Here is a 21,108-nt window from a genome sequence, read left to right as displayed (position 1 = left end):
TCAGCTTTATGATGAGTAACTTCCCAAGGGGCAGCAGCCACCATACAGTGATTGAAATGAATCCCAAATGACTAAGATTACACTGGGGAGAATTACAGGCATCATTTGACTCCCATGTATGTGCAAAAAAGCAAGACCCATCTGATTTTGCTGCATTTTTAGCAGGGGGTTATATCTTGAACACTTTGCTCAAAGGACACCACTTACGACCACTTAGTAAGGACACTAACCTTACATATGACCCTCATGATGCAAAGCACATTTCACAACAATTTCTGTCAGCATGTAGATTTACAGCTCTTAGAAAAATCATCTTTTAAAGGGTAAGTGAATCAGCCTTCACTCTAGCAGAGCTGCTATTCCATTATAGTACAGCGTGTTATACTTTCAGAGGACTGTACAAACATTAACTAGTTAATCCTCACAACCCCCTGGATAAGGTATATAAGGAAGTACTATTATAGATTGTGTCTGATCATGTACAGTTAAAGGCAGGTGGCAATGGAGTCACTTAACTTTTTTGTTGTTGCATTACAACCATTTTGGCCTTCTATTCTGAACTCATTCTGATGAGGGCTTTTCCAGATTAATTTCCAACACAGCTGAATCTACTGCCACCTGGTGACCTAGCAAATAACTACAATTGATCTTTTTTATAAAGCTTGCTAATAGTAAATGCAACAATCACATCTGTATCACACCTTGGATGTGCTTTGCTGTCAGGTCACAGAAGTGCAATGTATTTGCCGCAAGCGGCTTTACTGCCCTTCCATGTTTGTGGGTCAGTTACTGTACCACAGTGTGACTCACCGCCACACATGCCTCCTGCTGGACACTTTGGGAATTAGCATTTCAGCTCTGGAGTGCCCCCTTTTAGCTGGTAACACCCACTGTTAACTATTTTTATCCACCTCTGTATTACTAGGACCCACATCCCTCCCAGACTATAGCATCCTCTCCTCTCGGTACGTCCTATCACAGCATCCCTGTGCTCTGGGGTCCTCTTCCTTAGCAAACCTCCAATTCCCTATCCCCACCTTGCTTCAGTGACCCACTGCCAGTCTTCATCTAGTCCCTTACCTCGGTGGCAAACTGCAGTCTGAAATGGCCACTCATCATTGGTAAGGGGGTGTGGACCTGCTGCTTTTGCCTATCCTGGCTAAGGTTGCCAGGTATCTGGTTTTCACCCGGACAGTTCGGTATTCAGGCCCCCATCTAGTAAAAGAAACAAAAAATACTGGACATGTGAAATGTCCGGTATTTCCTGTTTCCCTCGGATGGAAGCCTTGGGAGGGGGATGACAGTTTTCCCCTGACACATCTGTGGGGGTAGGGGTGTTACGGAGCATGAGGCCATTTAAAGGCGTAGCGCCTTTTTTTTGCTCAACAATTTCGGTTCCCCTCTCCTCTCCCGCCCTTCTTTTTTTTTGCTCAACCAAGTTTGGCATGTTTGGATTTTTGTTGAAAGCATCTGGAAAGCCTAATCCTGGCTGCCTCTCTGCAGCCCTAGTAGCCTCAGGCCTTGCAGCTTGGGATTTTGCCTGGCCAGCATCCCCAGCCCTGCTCTAAGTCAGGAAGTTTCTAACTTTCCTAGCAGTTAGATCCTTCCTACTCCACAGCAAGAGTGAGTCTGTCTCCACTCAGACTCCAAGAGCCTTTATTTATACTGCCCTCAGCTGGCTCCTAATTAGCTCCTACCTGCCACAGCTGCTGGCTCCAGAGCTCCTCTCCAGCCCTCTCCCAGGGTTGGGGTTTAACTCTTAAAGGGCCAGTGCGGGACAGATGCCCCATCACAGTTACTCACTTGTCATTGATCTGGATATAAGGATCCTCACACTTTACTGGGTCTAGACATTTGTATCCTCCTTGGATATTGAAACAGGTTTGCTGTGTAGTACAAGTGAAGTTTCTAGTTTCACATTCATTGATATCTGAAACACAAAAACGAGAGAGAGGATAACATAAGGAAAACTCTACAAAATGCCACCTTGTAAAGCCTAGTGGCTGGAGCACTGAACTGGGCCTTGGGAAACCTGGCTCTGCCACTGACTTGCTGGATGGGGGTTATGACACTAGCCTTCTTTAAAAAGTGTCGTGAGAGCTAAGGATGTAGACAGCTATATAATAGTTAGATATCAGTTATTTGCATAGCCAAAGTGACATTAGATTGATTGATAGCAGAGGGTTAAGTATAAGCAAGGCCTTACTCACACTAGTGAGCACTTCCTACAGATTGCCCCATTCACCTTAATAGGATCACTCATGGAAAGAAGCGCTCACCAGCATTACGCAACAGACCCCGTAAGAAGATTTCCTACCTTTTGCAATGCCAAGATCAAGCAAACATCTCAAGTCTTGATTCTCAGTGAGTCAACTTAATTTTCCTTCCAGAACTATGAGCTATTTCCTGTTTGGTTGGGTTTCAATTCACGGCTGGAATGTTCTTACCTTGGCAGCTTCTGTTATCATCAAGCATAATATAGCCAGGAGGGCAGGAGCAGTAGTAAGAGCCGGGCTCATTCACACACTGGTGCTGGCAAAGGAACTCGGAGAAGCTGCACTCATCCATGTCTGCAGTGGTAGAATGAAGTGTAGAATGCTTTGTGTTAAAAAGAAGTCCTGAAAGAAGTCCAGCCTAATGACAGAGCCTGTCACAACAAAAGTTCTTAGATCATGGTGTTTGCTATTCAGCTCAGTTTAACTGGCCTGATTCAACTTTGAATATGACTCACAATAGCCAAGATTGAATGTAAATTATTATTTTACTTAAAAAAGGGAAATGGCCTAATTTGCTATTGTTTACTAAGCCTCACCCATGTCAAGCTCAACCTACAACAGTTAGTAAATGAAAATGAAAATGAAACCCACTCTCAGGAGATCTTCCGGTAGGCAAGCCTGTCTAGAAATGGGACTCTAGCCTGAATTAAATGTAGATTGGCACCTTTCTATTCAATATACCTGCTCTGAGTGTGTATCAGTCAGGGTGGCTTACTTGTCTGATTGACATAACTGTCCAGTATTTCTTTCTTTTGTTAGCTCACAGAGCTAAGAGGCAGTGATCTGGATTTTATTCCTTTGTATGTATCCTGAAGAGAACTGTTTGTTACTTGTCACTCAGCATATAGTTTGACCCGCAGAAGTTTTATTTCTGGTGATGATGGAAGGAACTTGACTCTCGGGTTCCCAGATGATTTTTTAAAAATGGTTTAAACTGACTTCCTCTGATTTGCGTCATGATAGACATGGATGTCCAGGGGGCCATTTTTAAACAACTACTTTTTAGAATAAAATATCTCAGAAAAACATGTGGCCACAAGTCATCCCAAGGCTCCTAGGCCATTTTTATTCTGGGTCAGCGCTACTATGCAACTGAATGTTGCTGATCAAGGCGGTGAGGTGGCCAATGATTAGTGTTTCTGTATTTTTAAAAATACAGCCTATTTTGTTAGTTCTGCTGGGAGACTGTGGTAAAACTGACTGGAGTGCACAGCAAGACTTCATCAGTGCCACTTTTAAAGCTCTTTGATAGGTATAATTAATTCTGTGGTGTCACCAAAGTATACATACACCTGAGGGTCCATTCCTGCATGCCTTGTGTACTCAAAGGCATCTGTTTAGGGAGGGATTTGGTGGGTGAAGAACACAGGGTCAGACCCACAATGACCAACTGATAGTTCTCAGTGCAGCTACACAGGGGACTTAGATTTCATATAAAGAGCTGATGATAGCTGGTAGCGAAGGCATTCAGCACCTTCTCAGCTCAGGAGCATAGTAGTAGAAGCATGCCCTCCGCTAACCAGCACATACAAGGGGAGGAAGTAGATGAATGAAGAGCAGTAGCCTTGCAAACAATGTAATCCATCTATGTCATCTGCTCTGTTTGGGGTGTCAATGCATCCAACTGAAATGTTACTTCATAACTTTTTGATTAAGCTTTCTCCACAGGTGAGGAAGCATTGAATGAAAAGCTGGAGAATAAAAGGAGAATTGCTCTTATTTCCTGTATCATCAGAAAACCTGTTTCTGATTGTCCATGTTTTTGGCCATTCACTTACCTCTCACTTCACAGATGGAACTAGCTGTGGAACATAGGTGAGTTTACACAACCCACATATTACAGACCTGACATAGCTCTAATCTAATGAATGGAAGTAAAAGGGCTCTGCTCTGAGAATGTGTGTGTGTGTGGAGTCTTCCCTCACACCAGTGCTGTAGGTTTTAGTCTAGTTTATAAAGAGAGAAATCTTTTCTGGAAAGCAAAGCCTTCCCTCCAAAAGAGTGACTCCAGTCCCAGCAGAAATGCTGCATCCCACCCTTGCAGCAGCCAGCTCTGGGTTTTTGCCTTGATTCAGTTATTTCCTAGGCATTCCAGTATGGCTTAATAACATCTTCCTATCCCAGTGCAGGTCTACCGGAATGCCTCTAGAGAGCTCCAAACTAGTGAGGAAGCTACGCAGCCTTTCAAATCTTTGATTAAAACCAGAAATGCTGTGTTTTGTTCCATTTACTCTTGATTTGCTAAATCAACATAATTAGCAGAAGTCTGTGTCCAAGGGAGACAACGGAACTTCAATGTTCCACATGGGATCATGTCTAACTGAGGGGAAAACAATAAGAGGAACGTTGTTGTTAATCATTTCCTTATTCCCCTGCTCAATTAATAAGAGAAACAAAGGCTTGAGTTGGAGCCACCAGACCCTGTGTTTTATTTCCGGCTCTGACACACTGACTCCCTGAGCAAATCACTTGAGCTCTCAACTGGATATTCTCTATCTTTAAAATGGTGGGTAACTGTATTTACCTTCCTCACCAGGGTGTTGTAGGGATGAGTAAGTATCTATAAAGTGCTTTAAAGAGAGGAAATGGTTGATAGTGTTGTTGTTGTTGAAGGGGTTTCTTGGCTTTAAGTTATTGGCAGGGAATGTGCAAAAAACATTTGACAACTTGTGTGATCCTGCTAAAGTCAGAATTTGGGCCAATGAGTATGTTTGAACAAGGCAGTATCTCATTGCCAGAAATACTAAGTGTTGCCCCATGCAGGATTGTGAGGCCTAAGTCCCATTTTCAAAAATGACTTTAGACTTTAGGAGACTAACTGCCTCTGACTTTTGAAATTGAGACTTAAACTCTTGAGACGCATTGCAGTGCTGAGCAGAGTAACCCCTAAATACCTTTAAATCTGGGCCCGAATCCCGTTCTTTACAACAAGGCTTTCAAAGAACAAATGCTTAACATACACTGCACGTCACATGCTTATTCTCTCAAACACAACCCTTTACATCTGTTTAATATACATTAAAAAACAAATATTTTCCAGTGAGGTTTTTTCCTTCCAAGAAATATTGGCTGGATTCTCTCATTTAAGCAGACTGTTGGGACACTCACCAAAGAAGTAAGCTTAACTCTTCTTTTTCAATTAAGCTAAACAACACAAGAAAATAAAAAAGAGAGGGGGAAAGAACAGTACTGTAACAATTTTTCCATAACATGACTACATGTTGGATGGATCATTCCTATCTGATTAGCTTCATATTCTGTTTCTTTAAATCTGTATGGAGAGCCAGGCAGGTAGCTCTGGAAAATGTTTAGGGAAGTTCTGTAGTACAGCAGAGTAAGCGAAATAGCATGTGCTTAAATACCTGTAGAGTTAAGGTAAGTATATTTGCTATATCGGGATAAGAGTAGACTTTGAAATAATGCTATTTTATTTATTCCAACAAAGTTCCTTGGTGAGTGTTAAAAGAAAGCAACTCGTTTCTGTGGTTCTTTACCATTGTCACAGAATAGTTCTAATGTTTAGTCTATTTCTTTAAAACCATTATGAGAAAAAACAAATGCCACTATTGATTTTTATGTGATTTTTGCGTTTACCCTCCTGTTTAACTGAAAGTAGGAAGGGATGAATTGTTCTACTGTATTGGATAAGTAGATATATTCTACTTTTTAACAGTGGACCGTACTTGAAACTTCAGAGGAAGGTATATAAAAATGACACATTACAAAGAATTATTTAAATACAGTAACCCCCTTCCTGCACCCAATCACTGAAGACAGTTACCGCTGCAGCTAATTCCATCAGTTTCCAGTTCATAGCCAGGATCACAGCGACAGAGAAAAGAACCATATGTGTTGACACAGTTTTGCACGCAGGGATTCTGGGCTGTACATTCATTCACATCTGTGGGAAACCAATGATCAGTTTATCAACGACTTCTCCCAAAGCATTGCTTCTAATTAATTAGTACAAACAAACATTAAGAAGGACTTAATAAACTGCTGTGCCAGTATTGGTTTGATTCTCTGGCAAAGATTGACTGAGTTTGTACTGTCTAGCAATACCTTAAAGACTAACAAAACATGTAGTTGGTATCAGAGGGGTATCTGTGTTAGTATGGATCTGCAAAAGTGACAAGGAGTCCTGTGGCACCTTATAGACTAACAGATGTATTGGAGCATAAGCTTTCGTGGGCAAAGACCCGCTTCGTCTCATGCATGTAGTGGAAATTTCCAGAGGCAGGTATAAATATGCAGGCCAGAGTAAGGCTAGAGATAATGAGGTTAATTCGGTCAGAGAGGGTGAGGACCACTTCTAGCAGCTGAGGTGGAGGTGTGAACACCAAGAGAGGAGAAACTGCTTTTGTAGTTGGCTAGCCATTCACAGTCTTTGTTTAATCCTAAACTGATGGTGTCGAATTTGCAGATGAACTGTAGCTCAGCAGTTTCTCTTTGAAGTCTGGTCTTAAAGGTATTTTGCTCCAGGATGGCTACCTTTAAATCTGCTACTGCGTGTCCAGGGAGATTGAAGTGTTCTCCTACAGGTTTTTGTATATTGCCATTCCTAATATCTGATTTGTGTCCATTTATTCTTTTATGAAGGGACTGTCCAGTTTGGCCGATGTATATAGTCGAGGGGCATTGCTGGCACATGATGGCGTATATTACATTGGTAGATGTGCAGGTGAATGAACCCGTGATGGTGTGGCTGATCTGGTTAGGTCCTGCATGGATTGGTTCCTGAGTTAGAGTTACCGTGGTGCGGTGTATAATTGCTGGTGAAAATTTGCTTCTGGTTGGCGGGTTGTCTGTGGGCGAGGACTGGCCTGCCTCCCAAGGCCTGTGAAAGTGAGGGATCATTGTCCAGAATGGGTTGTAGATCACTGATGATGCGTTGGAGAGGTTTTAGCTGAAGACTGTAGGTGATGGCCAGTGGTGTTCTGGTGGTCCCTACATAAAAGAAACCAACAGGACCTAACCAGATCAGCCACACCATCACTGGTTCATTCACCTGCACATCTACCAACGTTATATATGCCATCATGTGCCAGCAATGCCCCTCGGCTATATACATCGGCCAAACTGGACAGTCCCTTCATAAAAGAATAAATGGACACAAATCAGATATTAGGAATGGCAATATACAAAAATCTGTAGGAGAACACTTCAATCTCCCTGGACACACAGTAGCAGATTTAAAGGTAACATCCTGCAGCAAAAAACCTTCAAGACCAGACTTCAAAGAGAAACTGCTGAGCTACAGTTCATCTGCAAATTTGACACCATCAGTTTAGGATTAAACAAAGACTGTGAATGGCTAGCCAGCTGCAAAAGCAGTTTCTCCTCTCTTGGTGTTCACACCTTCACATCAGCTGCTAGAAGTGGGCCTCACCGACTCTGACTGAATTAACCTCGTTATCTCTTGCCTTACTCTGGCCTGCATATTTATACCTGCCTCTGGAAATTTCCACTACATGCATCTGATGAAGCAGGTCTTTGCTCATGAAAGCTTATGCTCCAATACATCTGCTAGTCTATAAGGTGCCACAGAAAACATGTAGATGGTATCATGAGCTTTCGTGGGTGAAATGGGTTGTGCCCACGAAGGCTCATGATGCCATCTACATGTTTTGTTAGTCTTTAAGATGCTGCTAGACTATTTGTTGTTTTTTAAGCTTTTCCTATTACAGACTAACTCAGTTACCCCTCTGAAACTTTTGAGTTTGTATTGTTACTGGTATTTAAGGCTGATGAATTGTAATGAAAAAAGTGATTGAAAACACAAGACATGTAAAGCAATTTTGAACATCTTCACTAATGATGTTGATGAAGCATTAGGTAGCATTGAATATGAGATTAGAGAGTCTCATATCTAGTAAGTCTGATAACACTTGAAATCGCCCCTAGCGAGGAAAGAGGATCAATTACAACTGAGACTTTGTGGGGGAAAAGCTGCTTGATTTGTCTATGATCAAAACATAACAAGAAACACTGGGATAAACTATCTACTGCAGATGCTTCCTTGTTTATCTAGTAATTATACAGTTCTCCAACTGATTTTATCTGAGCAAGACCAAGCCAAAAGCAGCAGGATAAATCTAGTGAATGATGATGTAATAAGGAAATGATCCTTATAGAAACCTCTTGCTACCAGAAAGCAAAACTGTCCTTTTAGGACACTAGAAACTCCTGGAAGTTCTTTATCCCATTAACACAGGGTCATTTCCTGAGAGGCCGCTTTGAAGTATTTTACTGTTCAAGAACAGAATATAACGTTGATCATGAGATCACAAAGGCTCTGATCCAGCAAGGCACTTAAAGCACATTGGAAATGAAGAATGGTCCAACAGAACATGTAGAAGTGGATTGAATTTCCTGCTCTGCAACCTTGGGCAAATCATTTCATCTCTCTATCTCTCTTCTCCATATGGAAACTGGAGCTAATGGTACTGTCCTGCCTGACAGGGTGTTGTGAGTACAAATGCAGTAAGGATTAAGAGGGACGCAGATACTACAAAAATGAGGAGTCCTGTGGCACCTTAAGGACTAACAGATTTTTCTGGGCATAAACTTTTCTGACAAAGTAGGCTTTAGTCACAAAAACTTATGCCCAAGTAAATCTGCTATTGGCACCTTAAGGTGCCACGTGACTACTTGTTTTTGCAGATACAGACTAACACAGCTACCCCTCTGAGACTCGTCAGATACTACAGTGATGGGAGCCATATAAGTACCTACAGGAATGATTACCCTGCAAGCTGAAATTCTAGCACAAGGAGCTACACCTGCAGGATCAAGCGAGCATACTAAAAACAGACTGCAGTTGCAGCACCAGGGACTAGCTGCCCTGAGTACATGCCTAACAACTTGGACAGAGATGTACGTGGGGCAGCTAGCTGCTCACAGCATTGTGGCTATGCTGTATTACCAGTTCATTAGAGCTAGCATAGTTGTCTCTCCTCCTGCTCCAAGAGTAGACATGCCCAATAGCAGACAGTGTTAACACATGTGAAGTCAGCAGGATATTCATGTTCTTAAAGTTTCACACATGCTTAAGTGCTTTGCTGGTTTGGGGCCAACAGTGCAGTAGTTATTGCCTGCATATAGTACCTTGGCATGATCTTCCATCATCATTAAGGGTAAAACCTGGATTGCATGTACAGGAGTAGGAACCAGGTACATTGGCACACAGCTGCTGACAGTAGCCATAGCGACATTCGTCTATGTCTAAAAATAAAATTAAAAAAAAGATGCAAAGATTGTAGTTATTCTTGTCATGCAGCACATTAGATAAACTCATGTAATCGTAGGACTAAAATCTACTCATCAGGAAGGAACAGATTAATATATAATACTCTGACTCCACATCTTGAACAGCCAAAGTCTGAAGTGTTCAGGAAGAAGGTTGTTCAAGTCCATCTCTTTCCAAGACAGCACAACAATACATTTTATTATAAAAGTATGCTGAAATATAATTATGGGGGCTGATGGGTTCTATTGTCAGTTGCCAATAATTCTGCTCAATGCTTTATTGTCTAAAAGCCCAAAACACACATCATTCATATCTATGCTCGATTTGTGTCTGATAGCTTATAGTGAAGAGCACAAAATATTACTCTGTATTTTTGTAATAGTTAGATTGTAATCCTGGTAATTGACACACACATCAGGTCTCCTCATATACCAATGTGAGCAGGATTTGGCCCCAAAAGCTGCTTTTAGTCTTATATGTGGCAATCTTTAAATATTTTTGTAATCCTGAAAACTATTTTTATGGGACTGTTTTCATGGGTTTACGAGGAAGCTTTAAAATATAAGAATTCATAGTTTCACTAAAATAACAGTTTTTGTTGAACTGCAGCATTAACAATCATTACATTTGTCTGTCATGAGTAAGAGACAAGATTGAAAGATACAAGCACAATGTGAATTTACTCTGGGATGGCACTGGAACCTAATAAACATTATTATGAAAGTTAGAGCTTTACTCCTTGCTTCAGAGCAGAAATAAAACACCTGATGAATTGTCTCTTTTGTGGCTATTCATTTTCTTTTCGATCAGTTGCCTTCTGATTTATGGAGTTAGTTTTTTGATTACCCTCAAGACTTCATGACCTTCCAATAGTTATTCAAAGTTTATGACCCTCCTTATGTTTTTCTACATGGCTGATTCAAATAAGTTCTTAGAGCAAACACTGCATTGATTTTCAACTTCCATCTCTAGTGACAACCCAAGCCTTGTAGTGACAGTGCAAAGACGATATTGGAAGACATTTCCCATATGAGTGCTTCCTGTAAACAAGGTCATGGATGAATGGCTTACAGGAACAGCAACTCATTCTTCTCTCTCTTTGTGCCCCTCTCTCTGTTGTTTGTTTGAGCTGGAAAGTACTGCTGTGTTTTTAGAAAATCTATAATTATATAAAAGTCTGTGGTGAGCTGGAAAAATAACAACTAAGTTTGATGGAAGCTTAACAGACTTGCACTTGGAGAACCAGAGATGAGCTTCCTCAAAACTGTATCTCTTAGGCTCCTCAATGGTATATTAAAGGATAACATCACTAAGACAGATAAACACAGCTAGATAGGGCTGATTCTTGGCTGAATGTCAAATAGTGCTGAGAACTATGTTGGTCATGGAATTCAGTGAAAATTGTGAGTGCTGAGCATCTCTCAAAGTCAGGCCATGTGTCCAGAAACTTTTGAAAGCTGCATTTTCTGAATTTGATTTTCTGGGCTGATTCTTATTCACTAACTCACAAAGGCCCCTCTACAAGGCCTGCATCTTCTCTCTGCCATACCACTTTCATTCTGGTGCAAATCCTTTGATGTAAATGGAGTTCCACTGGCATAAGCCAATGAGACTTGCTCTCTTCCCTTTGCTTGCTAGGGTAAGTAAGGAAAGCAGGAATTGCCCTTTAGGGTGTCAGGTATTTCAGAAGTCTCTCCAGAAGTTGTGACACATTTGAAAATCAAAATACTGATAGTTTCAGTTTTGTCTCTGTCACACACATGCACAAACTACACTTCATTGTTCATCATTCATCATGTACTTTTTAGCATAATATCAACATTCTCTACTATCTTCAAATCGGTTTAGGGCTGTCAAGTGATTAAAAAATTTAATCGCGATTAATCACGCGTGCCTCCCCTTTGAAATACTGCTGTGGCATTTCAACGGGGCAGCGCTGCATGGAGCTGAGGATCAGCCGGAGTCCCCAGCTGACCCCAGGCTCCATTCACCGCTACCCCTTTGACGTGCCAGGGCAGCGCTTCCAAGGGGCAGTGCAAGGTGGAGCCCAGGGTCAGCTGGAGTCCCCAGCTGACCTCGGCTCCATGCAATGCTGCCCCTTTGAAGCACCAGGGAGGCATTTCCAAGGGGCAGCACAAGGCATTCCACGCAGCATTTCAATGGAACCTGGGGTCAGCAGTGAAGGTGGCATTTCAAAGGAGTAGCTGCCACATAGCTGACCCCCGGAGCAGCACTTCAAAGGGGCAGTGCAGCATTAATACCTGCGATTAATGCATTAAAAAAATCAACGCATTAATCCTGCCCTGTGTTAATTGCAGGGATCAACACATGTGAGTTGACAGCCCTATGTTTCTGGTTTGGATTCTAAGCCGAAATTAGGTGTTGAAGTCTATCTTATCCAATTGAATATCTGAATAATTTCAATACTGAGATGATTTTATATCACCTTGAAGAACAAACAATACTGTGTAGCTTCTAGCTGGCTAGATCCAATTTATCAGGTTTAAGTTTATGGATTTGTTGTGGCTATTTTAGCAAAGAAATAGCTCAGGAAGCTAAGTTATTCAGGAAAAAAGTAATGGAAATATAATGTTCAAAAGCATTAAGGGGCATTAATTTTCATCTGTAATAGATTTATTTTCTATTTTAGTCCAATATCAAGATGACCCAGATGCCAGTGACAGGTGTGTCATATAAACAATCTAGATAGATGGATAAAACCCTAACCCTACAAAATTTTTATACACATTCTCAACTTTAAACACGAGTACTTCTGTTCTCCTCAATGGGACCACTCACAGCACTGAAAATTTAGACACATGCTTACGTCTTTTCAGGACCTACAATTGTAAAATCTTCAAGATGGGGACTTTGTTTTTGTAGGAAGCCATTTTGTGACTGTCCCCTCTTGGCACCACTTTGTTACTACTGTGCTGGCACTTACTAGCTAAATGTTAAATAGCAACAACAACAATTTGGTTAGACAGATGCGGTATTCAACAGTGAAAAAATGTACCAGGAGAGACTGCCCTTGTAAACTCAATCCAACCCTACAGATACTTTTAAATTATCTTTTTTCCCCCCTATCCCCAGTGGAAATAGATTCTGCAGAGCCTTTGGGAAAGTACAGAAAACTGAGAGGAGTTTTTTCAGCACAGATTTTCTTGTTACGTGTTTGCATTGTTTTGTGGTGACCTGCCCGCCCTGTCTCAGAGTTACCTAAATCAAGCATTGGGATGTTATTGTCTCTTTAAAACAGGATAAACAGATATTCTTGGGCAAACTCAACTCAGTGGAGCAACTGCTATGGGTCTCTGATACTTAAACCAAGCATCAAAGTGTCTGAATTCTGACTCAGGGCCAAATTCTGGTTCCAACACATAGCTCATGCACCTTGTGAACTACATGGGAATCATCACAACCCAGGGCATGATGCAGAGCACCCCCATACTTCCATGCACGGGATTAGCTCAGTGCATTCATAATATCAGAGATCACTCGCTAGCCCCAACTCCCCACTTCAAGAGCAGTGCTGAGGAGTCACACAGAGAAGTGCTTAAGCTTCTCCCATGGGTCGTGATGTCAGTTTATCTCTGTACCACTATATGCACACATCAGAATCCCAAATTGTCCACAATAATGGAAGATTTTTAACACAGAAGAAATATGAAATGTATGGAATGTGGGAGACCCATAATAATAATCCAACTTCAGTTATCAAAACATTGGGGAGACAGAAAGAGACCCTAATTATGACTGAAATGCATTGGATTAATCAAACACACGCTGGTTTTCCAGAATCACTCTAGAGAAAGCATATCAACACTCCAGAAGAACATACCTAAACACTGGCCTTCCAAGAGCCAATAGCCCTCAGTGCAGGAGCAGGTGTATCCTCCTTCAGTGTTTATGCAGATCTGGGTGGGGTTACACTGGTGTGACTCGGAAGCACATTCATCGATATCTGAAACACAGAAAGGTACCAACAAAGCTTTATATAATTATTAAAACAAATATTGAGTTTATTTTCATTGTATGAACACATGCACTATATCAGAAGATGAATCTGAGAATAAAGCTGAGGCAGTTGGACTAGACGGAGTGATTTTGAATGTTCTCAATGTTTGACACATTGCACAGAAATCATTAAAAAAATCCAAATTGTAAAGTGCTGAAGTCAACGGGGAAGATACTTCGCACCTCTAAGAAAGATCACAGATCCCTTCAGGATGAGTCTTATAAAAGAAGTGATCAAAAAATCAGTTTTTCCATCCCACGGGACATTTTTGGTGGCTGCATTAAAAAGATTAATATCAACCTACCCAAAACAAAACATTTTAATTTCCCTGATGTCTTGTTGAAAATGTCAATGAAACCCGATTTTTCAAGAGGAAGAAGAGCTCTGTGTAGGCTTGAAATCTTGTCTCTCTCACCCACAGAATGTGGCCCAATAAAAGGTATTACCTTACTCACCTTGCCTTTCTAATAGGAAAATATATCACTCACAAAACAATAACTAGCCTTACTATTTTCAATATGTTTGGCATTTGGAAAACCTCTTTGGGGTTTTCAGTTGGCTTGCAAATAACACTTCAATATTCATATAAGCTGGGATACAGTAACCTAAATGATTAAATATGGCACCACTAGAACCCTCAAATTGACCCTAACACTGCACTTTTTCACCCATCCATTCATGTGATACCTTAATGCATTAGGAATTCCAGCAGATCATAGCAAACAAATGTCTGCACATCCACCAAGACCTTAATAATGTCCCTTACCACCACTTGAAGTCATGTAAGCCCTTTCAGATCCATGTTTTTAATCTGCATCAATGCAACTTCAACTCTGACATTAGGAAAGACAAATGGAGTTTACAAGAAGTTACAAACACCAACGCTGAAGATCTCCTTCCATCTCCTGTGAAGCTCCTGGGCAACCCTAAAACACTTCCACACAAACCACGGGAGATGGAGTCAATTACTGCACAAATGGAAACTTAAAGGCTTTCCAGTGTGCAATAGTGGTCATGCAGAGCAGACCATGGAACGTACATCGCAATGCCTGATTCACAAATACAAAGGAGGCATCAGAGCAATACATTCTGCTACTCTTGACACAATTATCTGGATCAACTATCTGAATGTAAAATTATAGTCATTACTCAACATCTACATCAGCCTTACAAAGAAGAAGAAGATAGAAAAAAATGCTTTTCAGAAGCATGAGTTCAGTTTGAATCTCTCCTTGTCTAGAATCGTAACCAATGTTTCAGGCATTGTGTATGGCTTGAGAGATCAGATACAGAAAATCAAATGATAAATGGTAACATTCTTTCAGCTAACTTAGAAGCCTATGCTTTGTTAATGATTTTTAAATTAATCTTGATTCCATCATACGATGATTCCATCATCAGCTGGCCTGCGCTGAGTTACGTCATCAAATTGATATTACTCCCTCAAATCCTCCCTGGCTGTTTTGTTATCCCCAACTCTGTTGAGTCATGACTGACACCTGCTTGTAAGCTAGGGATCATACCTTTGCATCTATCTCATGAGGTATAGAGTGCATTCCAGTTGCTGTAAAAACAATAGCAATAGAAATACTGATCCACGCAGACTTGCTGTATTTAATGTATACTTAAATGAGTGGTACACTTTCCACAGCCATCATGTGTTATTTGTCTTCTTATATCGAGAACTCCATAGGACTTCTCTATTACTGCAAGTAGACGTCAGATCATGGATACCAGCCAAATACAGATAGTAGATAACAATTATGTTAATGTGTTTTTCATCAAAATGCTTTCAGTTTTTTACTTGCACTTTTTATTTTAAAAGCAGGACCTTGGGACCCCGCCAGCCACGAGTGCTGTTGCCCACAGCAAGCTCTTGGTGGGGCTTGGCCCTGTGCCTCACAATAGACTGCATTCAGGCCATGCCTTGATTACATGCTTACAAAAATACAACTTGGCCCAAAGTGAGGGCAGGAGAGGTTTCTCAAGGTATTATGTGGCACCAATAGTGTCTGAAGTAGGAATGTAAAATCTCAAGTAATGACTTAACCACTTAACCGGGATCCTTCAGGCAGTGGGCCCAGCTGGGCTGAAGTGGCTCCCTGTCCGTGGCACAGTGGGCCCAGATAGGCTGGAATGGCCCCCCACCCATGGCAAGGCACGAGTGGAAGGCTGCTCCAGCCCAATCAGGCCCACTGTGCCTCAGGCTGCTCGAGCCCAGCTGAACCAGAGTGCCCTCCTCCCATGACACCATGGGCCCAGCAGAGCTGGAGCGCCACTAACCTGCATCAGGCAGGGGGCTGCTCCAGCCTAGCCAGGCCATTAGTTAACCAGTTACTGGTAAGCAACACCTGTTAACCAGTTACATTCCTAGTCTGAAGAGTATGACCTCCCTTCACTGTTTTCTCTTCATTCTTTATACACAGTAGCTTCCCCTCTAAACTCAGTACCCCCAGTACTCTCTTAACTCAGGTCCTAGAAGCAGGCATAATTTGCCTTCATCCAAAACAGAGCACTGCTCTGACATCAGCTCTCCTCTGTGTATTGACCTTGTGAAGAAATTGCTGAAGAGTTACATGGAACGTATTTACTCCAAGAGTATGTCTACACTGCAAAGTTAATTTGAAATAACAGCCGTTATTTCAAATTAACTTTAATAGCGTCTATACATGCAAACTGCTATTTTGAAATTAATTCGAAATAGCGGAGCACTTAATTCGAATGTGGCAAACCTCATTCTACGAGGAGTAACGCCAAATTCGAAATAGCTATTTCAAATTAAGTGCTGTGTAGACACTTAATTCAAAATAGGGGGCCTCCAGCCCTTCCCAGGGAACCCTGGTGGCCGCTCTGGGCACAACCAGGAAAACTTACTCTCCTCTCCCCCAGCCCCGGAGCCATTAAAGGTGTAGACCCTGGCCACAGTGCCTGTGCCAGCTTCAAGCCTGCCAGCCCAGAGCCAGCAGTGGCCACCAGGGCCCCTGACCCAGTGGCCCCAAAACATGAGCCAGCAAGCCACTGGCAACCATCCTTTCACCGCTCCCCAGGAACAGTCTGCCAGCTCCTAGAAGCCTGACACAGGCCGGAGAAGGTGAGCGCTTTCCTGGTCCAGGGTGGAGATCATGGACCTTATTCAGGTGTAGGAAGGATGCCCCCAACGTCCATGATCTCCGCACTGGATGGAGGAATGTGGCCCTCTATGGCAGGATAGCTGCCAGCCTGGCCACCAAAGGCCACATGCAAATCCAGAAGCAGGTTTGCATGAAAATCAAGTTGGTCCGGCGAGACCCCCAACCCTGGGCCCTGAGTGTCCCCTTCCCCTTCTTCCCCTTGCTTCCCCCTTCTAGCTCCCTCCTCCCAGGTTTCCCCCTCCCCTCTCACACCCTCTCTCTTCCCCTCTCCCACCTCCTTTTCCAGTCTCCCCAGAGGTTCAGTCCTCCCCCCCTAGTTTTGCTCCACATGGCCGAGTGCTGTGGTGTCCCTAGTGTGGGTACTCAGGGCACTCCAAGACAGGGATGCTTTGCTGACCCTCATCGAGGTAGACAAGCAGGTGGGGAACCCTGAGAACTATCTGTCCGGGGTGGGCATAGGGACCCTTTAAGCACGGAGCTCAGTTAGCTTCAGGCAGCAGCCCCACACACTAAGTCCTAACCTGATGCCCTGCCGGCACTGGTTCCAGCCAGCCTTAACTTTGGTTCAGGGTCCACTCAGTATGGACATGCTATTTCAAAATAGCAAAACGCTATTTCAAAATAGTTTTTGTGTATAGATGCGTTAATTCGAATTAACTATTTCGAATTAAGTTAACTCGAATTAACACTGTAGTGTAGACATATCCCTAGATATTAAGGCATCTTTACTGTTGTCTGTGCTACCTACTGAGAAGAATCTTTAACTTACTTTCAATCCACTGTTTCTGCGATGGTAAATTCTGCGATGGAGACAATTCAACCTTTATTTCTGTGTGAAAGCAAAATTTGGCCAGCAAGGATTGTCAACACTGCTTTTGCCACCTTTGGAAAACTGGCCAATTTCCACTTCTACTAGTGTGCAGTCACCCAGCCAAAACACTTTGTGGTGCCTTATATTTTGCTACCCATGTTGTTCACCTGTTTGACTTGCATGATAAGCCCGGCCTTGCATACAGGAGGCAGGTATAAATTGTATGGGGAAGATACATAACAGACCATGGGTGGCTTCATATCCCTTGACAAGGCCTGAATGTAAACATTCAACCTTTACATTCCACATCATTGGCTGGCTTCCTCCAGAGCAAGCCACACCGATCATGCACATTTAAAACCTTGAAAGTCCCAGTCAGTGGAATAAAATAAATATTATTTGGCAAGTTGCCATCTCAGTTCAAATATATAGAGTAATCCAGTGTAATATGTCATGCTCCTGTCTGCCAGCATGTATTTACATTACATTGGCCTGCTAAGTGATGGATGACAGCTGTACCCTGGGAAAAATATCTGCCCAGGAATGTGGTAACCTTTGCCTGTCCCTTGAAAGAAGATGGAACTGGCACTACTGGAGCAGCTGATGCCTCTTCACAGCCCTCCTGTTTGCACAGAGGCACAAGCAGTGAGAAATCCATATCATCTGTCTGATTGGAGCGCTGATAAAGATTAAATTAAACATTTAATAGGGAGAAAGCAAACCAGCTGGAGGGGAAACTACCTATAAAACATAGTGACCCATAGACGAGTTGGCCATACTGAATAGATTGGACTTCAATACCTGCGGAAAAATACATTCAACCATGCCAAGGACATTCTTTGGCATCCCCTGGTGCAGCGGAAAATTAAAAGTAAAAGTAACCTACTGTAGGGCATTCTGTGAAAATTATGTCCTTTTTTGGTTGGATGGTTTGTTTCTACCCCATTCTCAATACAAGGGAAAAGTGCAAGGTGCATGTTCCCCAGGCTTTTCCTTGCCAAATGCGCACAGAAGCAATAACACTAACACTTTACTAGTGATTTTCATTTCAAGATACTTTATCACCATGACCTAATTTTGAGGGGATGGTGAGTTTTGGCCTTAACACCCTGCTGTAATGCAACCTCCTTGTTCTCTTGATCTATTTATTTAGGTCCCGTAGGTATTTGGGTGCTGAATGTACATTTATTTCAATGGAAGTTAGATGCCTAAATACCTTCACTTCTCATTGGTAAAGAGATTGATATTTGATATTGATATTTCCTCTTTCATGCAACTTGTGTCTCTTGTTTATTTACACTGCAAACTCTTCAGGGCAGGAACTCTCTCTTTCTGTTCATTATCTGTGCACAATGAAGTTTGCTGTTACATGGCTCCTCTAAGAGGTACAGTAATACTAATTCTATTGAATATCCTCATAGTACTTTGTAAGATGGATAAACATTACAATCCCCTTTTACAAATGGAAACACTGAGGCTGAGAAGTTGAAGTATCACAACCCAGAAGTTCCTTCCTTGCTCACAGTCCTTTCACTGAGACCACACTGTCACTCACGTCTCAAAAAGTGCAGTAGCTAATTTCCCAAGATATAAGTGGCAATGCAAGTGGCATATCAAAGTGCTACACATAGGGTTGTGAGATGGTTGAAACAAAAATACCAAATTCCCCCCCCCCCCGAAAAAAAATGAGAAAAAATTCTGTTGAAGGGAATTTTTCAAAGGGGGGAGGGGAGACCAAAGTTGTTGAGCAAAAAAAAAAGGGGGGGGGACTCCAAGTAAGCCAAAAAAAAAAATAAATAAAACCGCACGTCCCCTTTAAGAGTTAGTGCAGGAATAGGAACAGGAGAGAAGTTAAGCACTAAGACCTAGGGGAAAGCATTGCTTCCCCTAGGTCTTTTGGCCAGTTTATTTATTGATATAAAATTAATGCACATTTTGTGATTTTATTTGGGAATAAATAAATAAAAAACAAAATATCCACCTCCTTTCCCCCAGAACCAAGCACTCCCATACCCCCGTTCTAACCCAATCCCCCTCTGCTCCCCCAGAACCCCTCCCCCTCTAACCCAATGCCTTCCCCCTCCCCCAGAGCCAAGTACCACAACCTAATGCCTCCTCCCTCACCCAAAGCCAGGCACCTCCCAGGCTCCCCATTCCTAATGCCTCCCCACTCCCCCAGAGCCAGGCACTCCCAGACCCCCCTAACCTAATGTCTGGGTCCCAGAGCCGCTGCCATCTCCGCCACGCATTTCTTCCTCCGGTGCTGCAACAGTGTGAGCAGAGAGGCCAGCTGTGAGCAGGTGCTTGATGCCTGTGCAGAGCAGCCGGCTGGCTGTGAGCACATGCTGGAGTGCCCAGTGCAGAGCGGCCCAGCCGGCCATGAGCACGTGCTGGAGAGCCAAGCACAGAGTGGCCCAGCCAGCTGTGAGCAGTCACTGCGGTGCCGTGTGCAGAGCGGCCAGTCAGCTGGCTGTGATCTGCACTCAGCCATGTGCTCTGAGTGGCCAGCAGGCTGCACTTTATTCTTTTATAAAAATGTAGTGGCGGGCCACAAAAAATTTTGATTGGGCCACATGCAGCCCGCTAGAGGCCTGTTTGACGTACCTGCCCTACAGTAAGGTCCAAATCAATGAGGCTGTGTCTACACTGGCATGATTTTGCGCAAATACTTTTAACGGAAAAGTTTGCGCAAGAGAGCGTCTATATTGGCGTGTGCCTTTGCGCAAAAGATTTATATTTGTACATATATATATTCATCTACTAAATAACTTCCCAGAAGCTGGGAGTATTCTACACAAGCAGTCGTATGACTTCCATCACTATAGTATACAGTAAAGCCCTACGTGTCCTGCTGAGATATATTTATAGAAGTGTCAAAAATTGACATTGCATTTACTCAGCTGAATAAATACAATTTTGCTGCTGCTGAAGATGCTATAATTTGTTGTACTGCATTCAGTGAAACAGGACTGTGTGCATATTCTTTATAAGTTAACAGAGCTGCACCCAAGATATACCTGCTACAGGAAACAGCATGGTATGGCTCTGTATATGGCCTAAAGATCAAAAGGGGATAACAATATCAACAGTTTTAATAAAAAATTCTGGTTTTGGGAGAAGGCCAATTTGGGAAGAAAAAATTATTTTAATTAAAAAAAGAATAGCTCTGCTACTGATCAATTTGTTTTATAGAATGAGAGAGCAAAAGAAAGAGTATGTATGTGTGTATGTGAGAGAGAGACAGGATGTGGCCAAGTAATCCAAGTAGGGGTGCCCTGCTAGCAGTGGGTGTATGATATAGAGAAGACACATGGAAATTGACTTCTCTTTCTTCTAGGTGTTTTGATTCATGTGTGTCATATTTTTATGGTTTTACTTTTCCTCTTTTTTTCCCAGTTCCCATCATGAAACCAGCTGGGATCTTACCCAGATTCTAGGAAAGTGTCTTCCAATGGGGTGAAGGTTCCCAGCATCATGTCCCACCTCTCTAACTAATGGAGCTGGTTTGGTAACTTAAAACACTGGGGGCTCACTTTGAGAACAATAAATAGAATAGATGTCTTCTTATTGTTTATAAGAATAATCACAAGCCAGCACTAAACAGCCGAGCTCTGGGACACAGA

The 21,108-nt window shown here is 42.4% G+C and overlaps 1 protein-coding gene across 2 annotated transcripts in view; it reads right to left on the bottom strand.

Annotated features, from left to right (window-relative positions):
- The window catches only part of FBLN5 (fibulin 5), a 70,734-nt gene that overhangs the window by 14,486 nt on the left and 35,140 nt on the right, over window positions 1–21,108 (bottom strand). For both annotated transcript variants that reach the window (XM_006133653.5, XM_006133652.5), the window contains exons 5-9: window positions 13,367–13,489; window positions 9,384–9,500; window positions 6,058–6,177; window positions 2,448–2,570; window positions 1,804–1,930 (exon numbers count right to left, since the gene is read on the bottom strand). In XM_006133653.5, coding sequence (XP_006133715.1) covers window positions 1,804–1,930; window positions 2,448–2,570; window positions 6,058–6,177; window positions 9,384–9,500; window positions 13,367–13,489 — 610 coding nt within the window. The remainder of the gene's footprint in view (window positions 1–1,803; window positions 1,931–2,447; window positions 2,571–6,057; window positions 6,178–9,383; window positions 9,501–13,366; window positions 13,490–21,108) is intronic.

This window comes from Pelodiscus sinensis, chromosome 5 (genome assembly GCF_052426305.1).
Source record: "Pelodiscus sinensis isolate ZL-2025 chromosome 5, ASM5242630v1, whole genome shotgun sequence".
NCBI lineage: Eukaryota > Metazoa > Chordata > Testudines > Trionychidae > Pelodiscus > Pelodiscus sinensis.
This window is presented reverse-complemented; position numbering and strand designations above follow the sequence as displayed.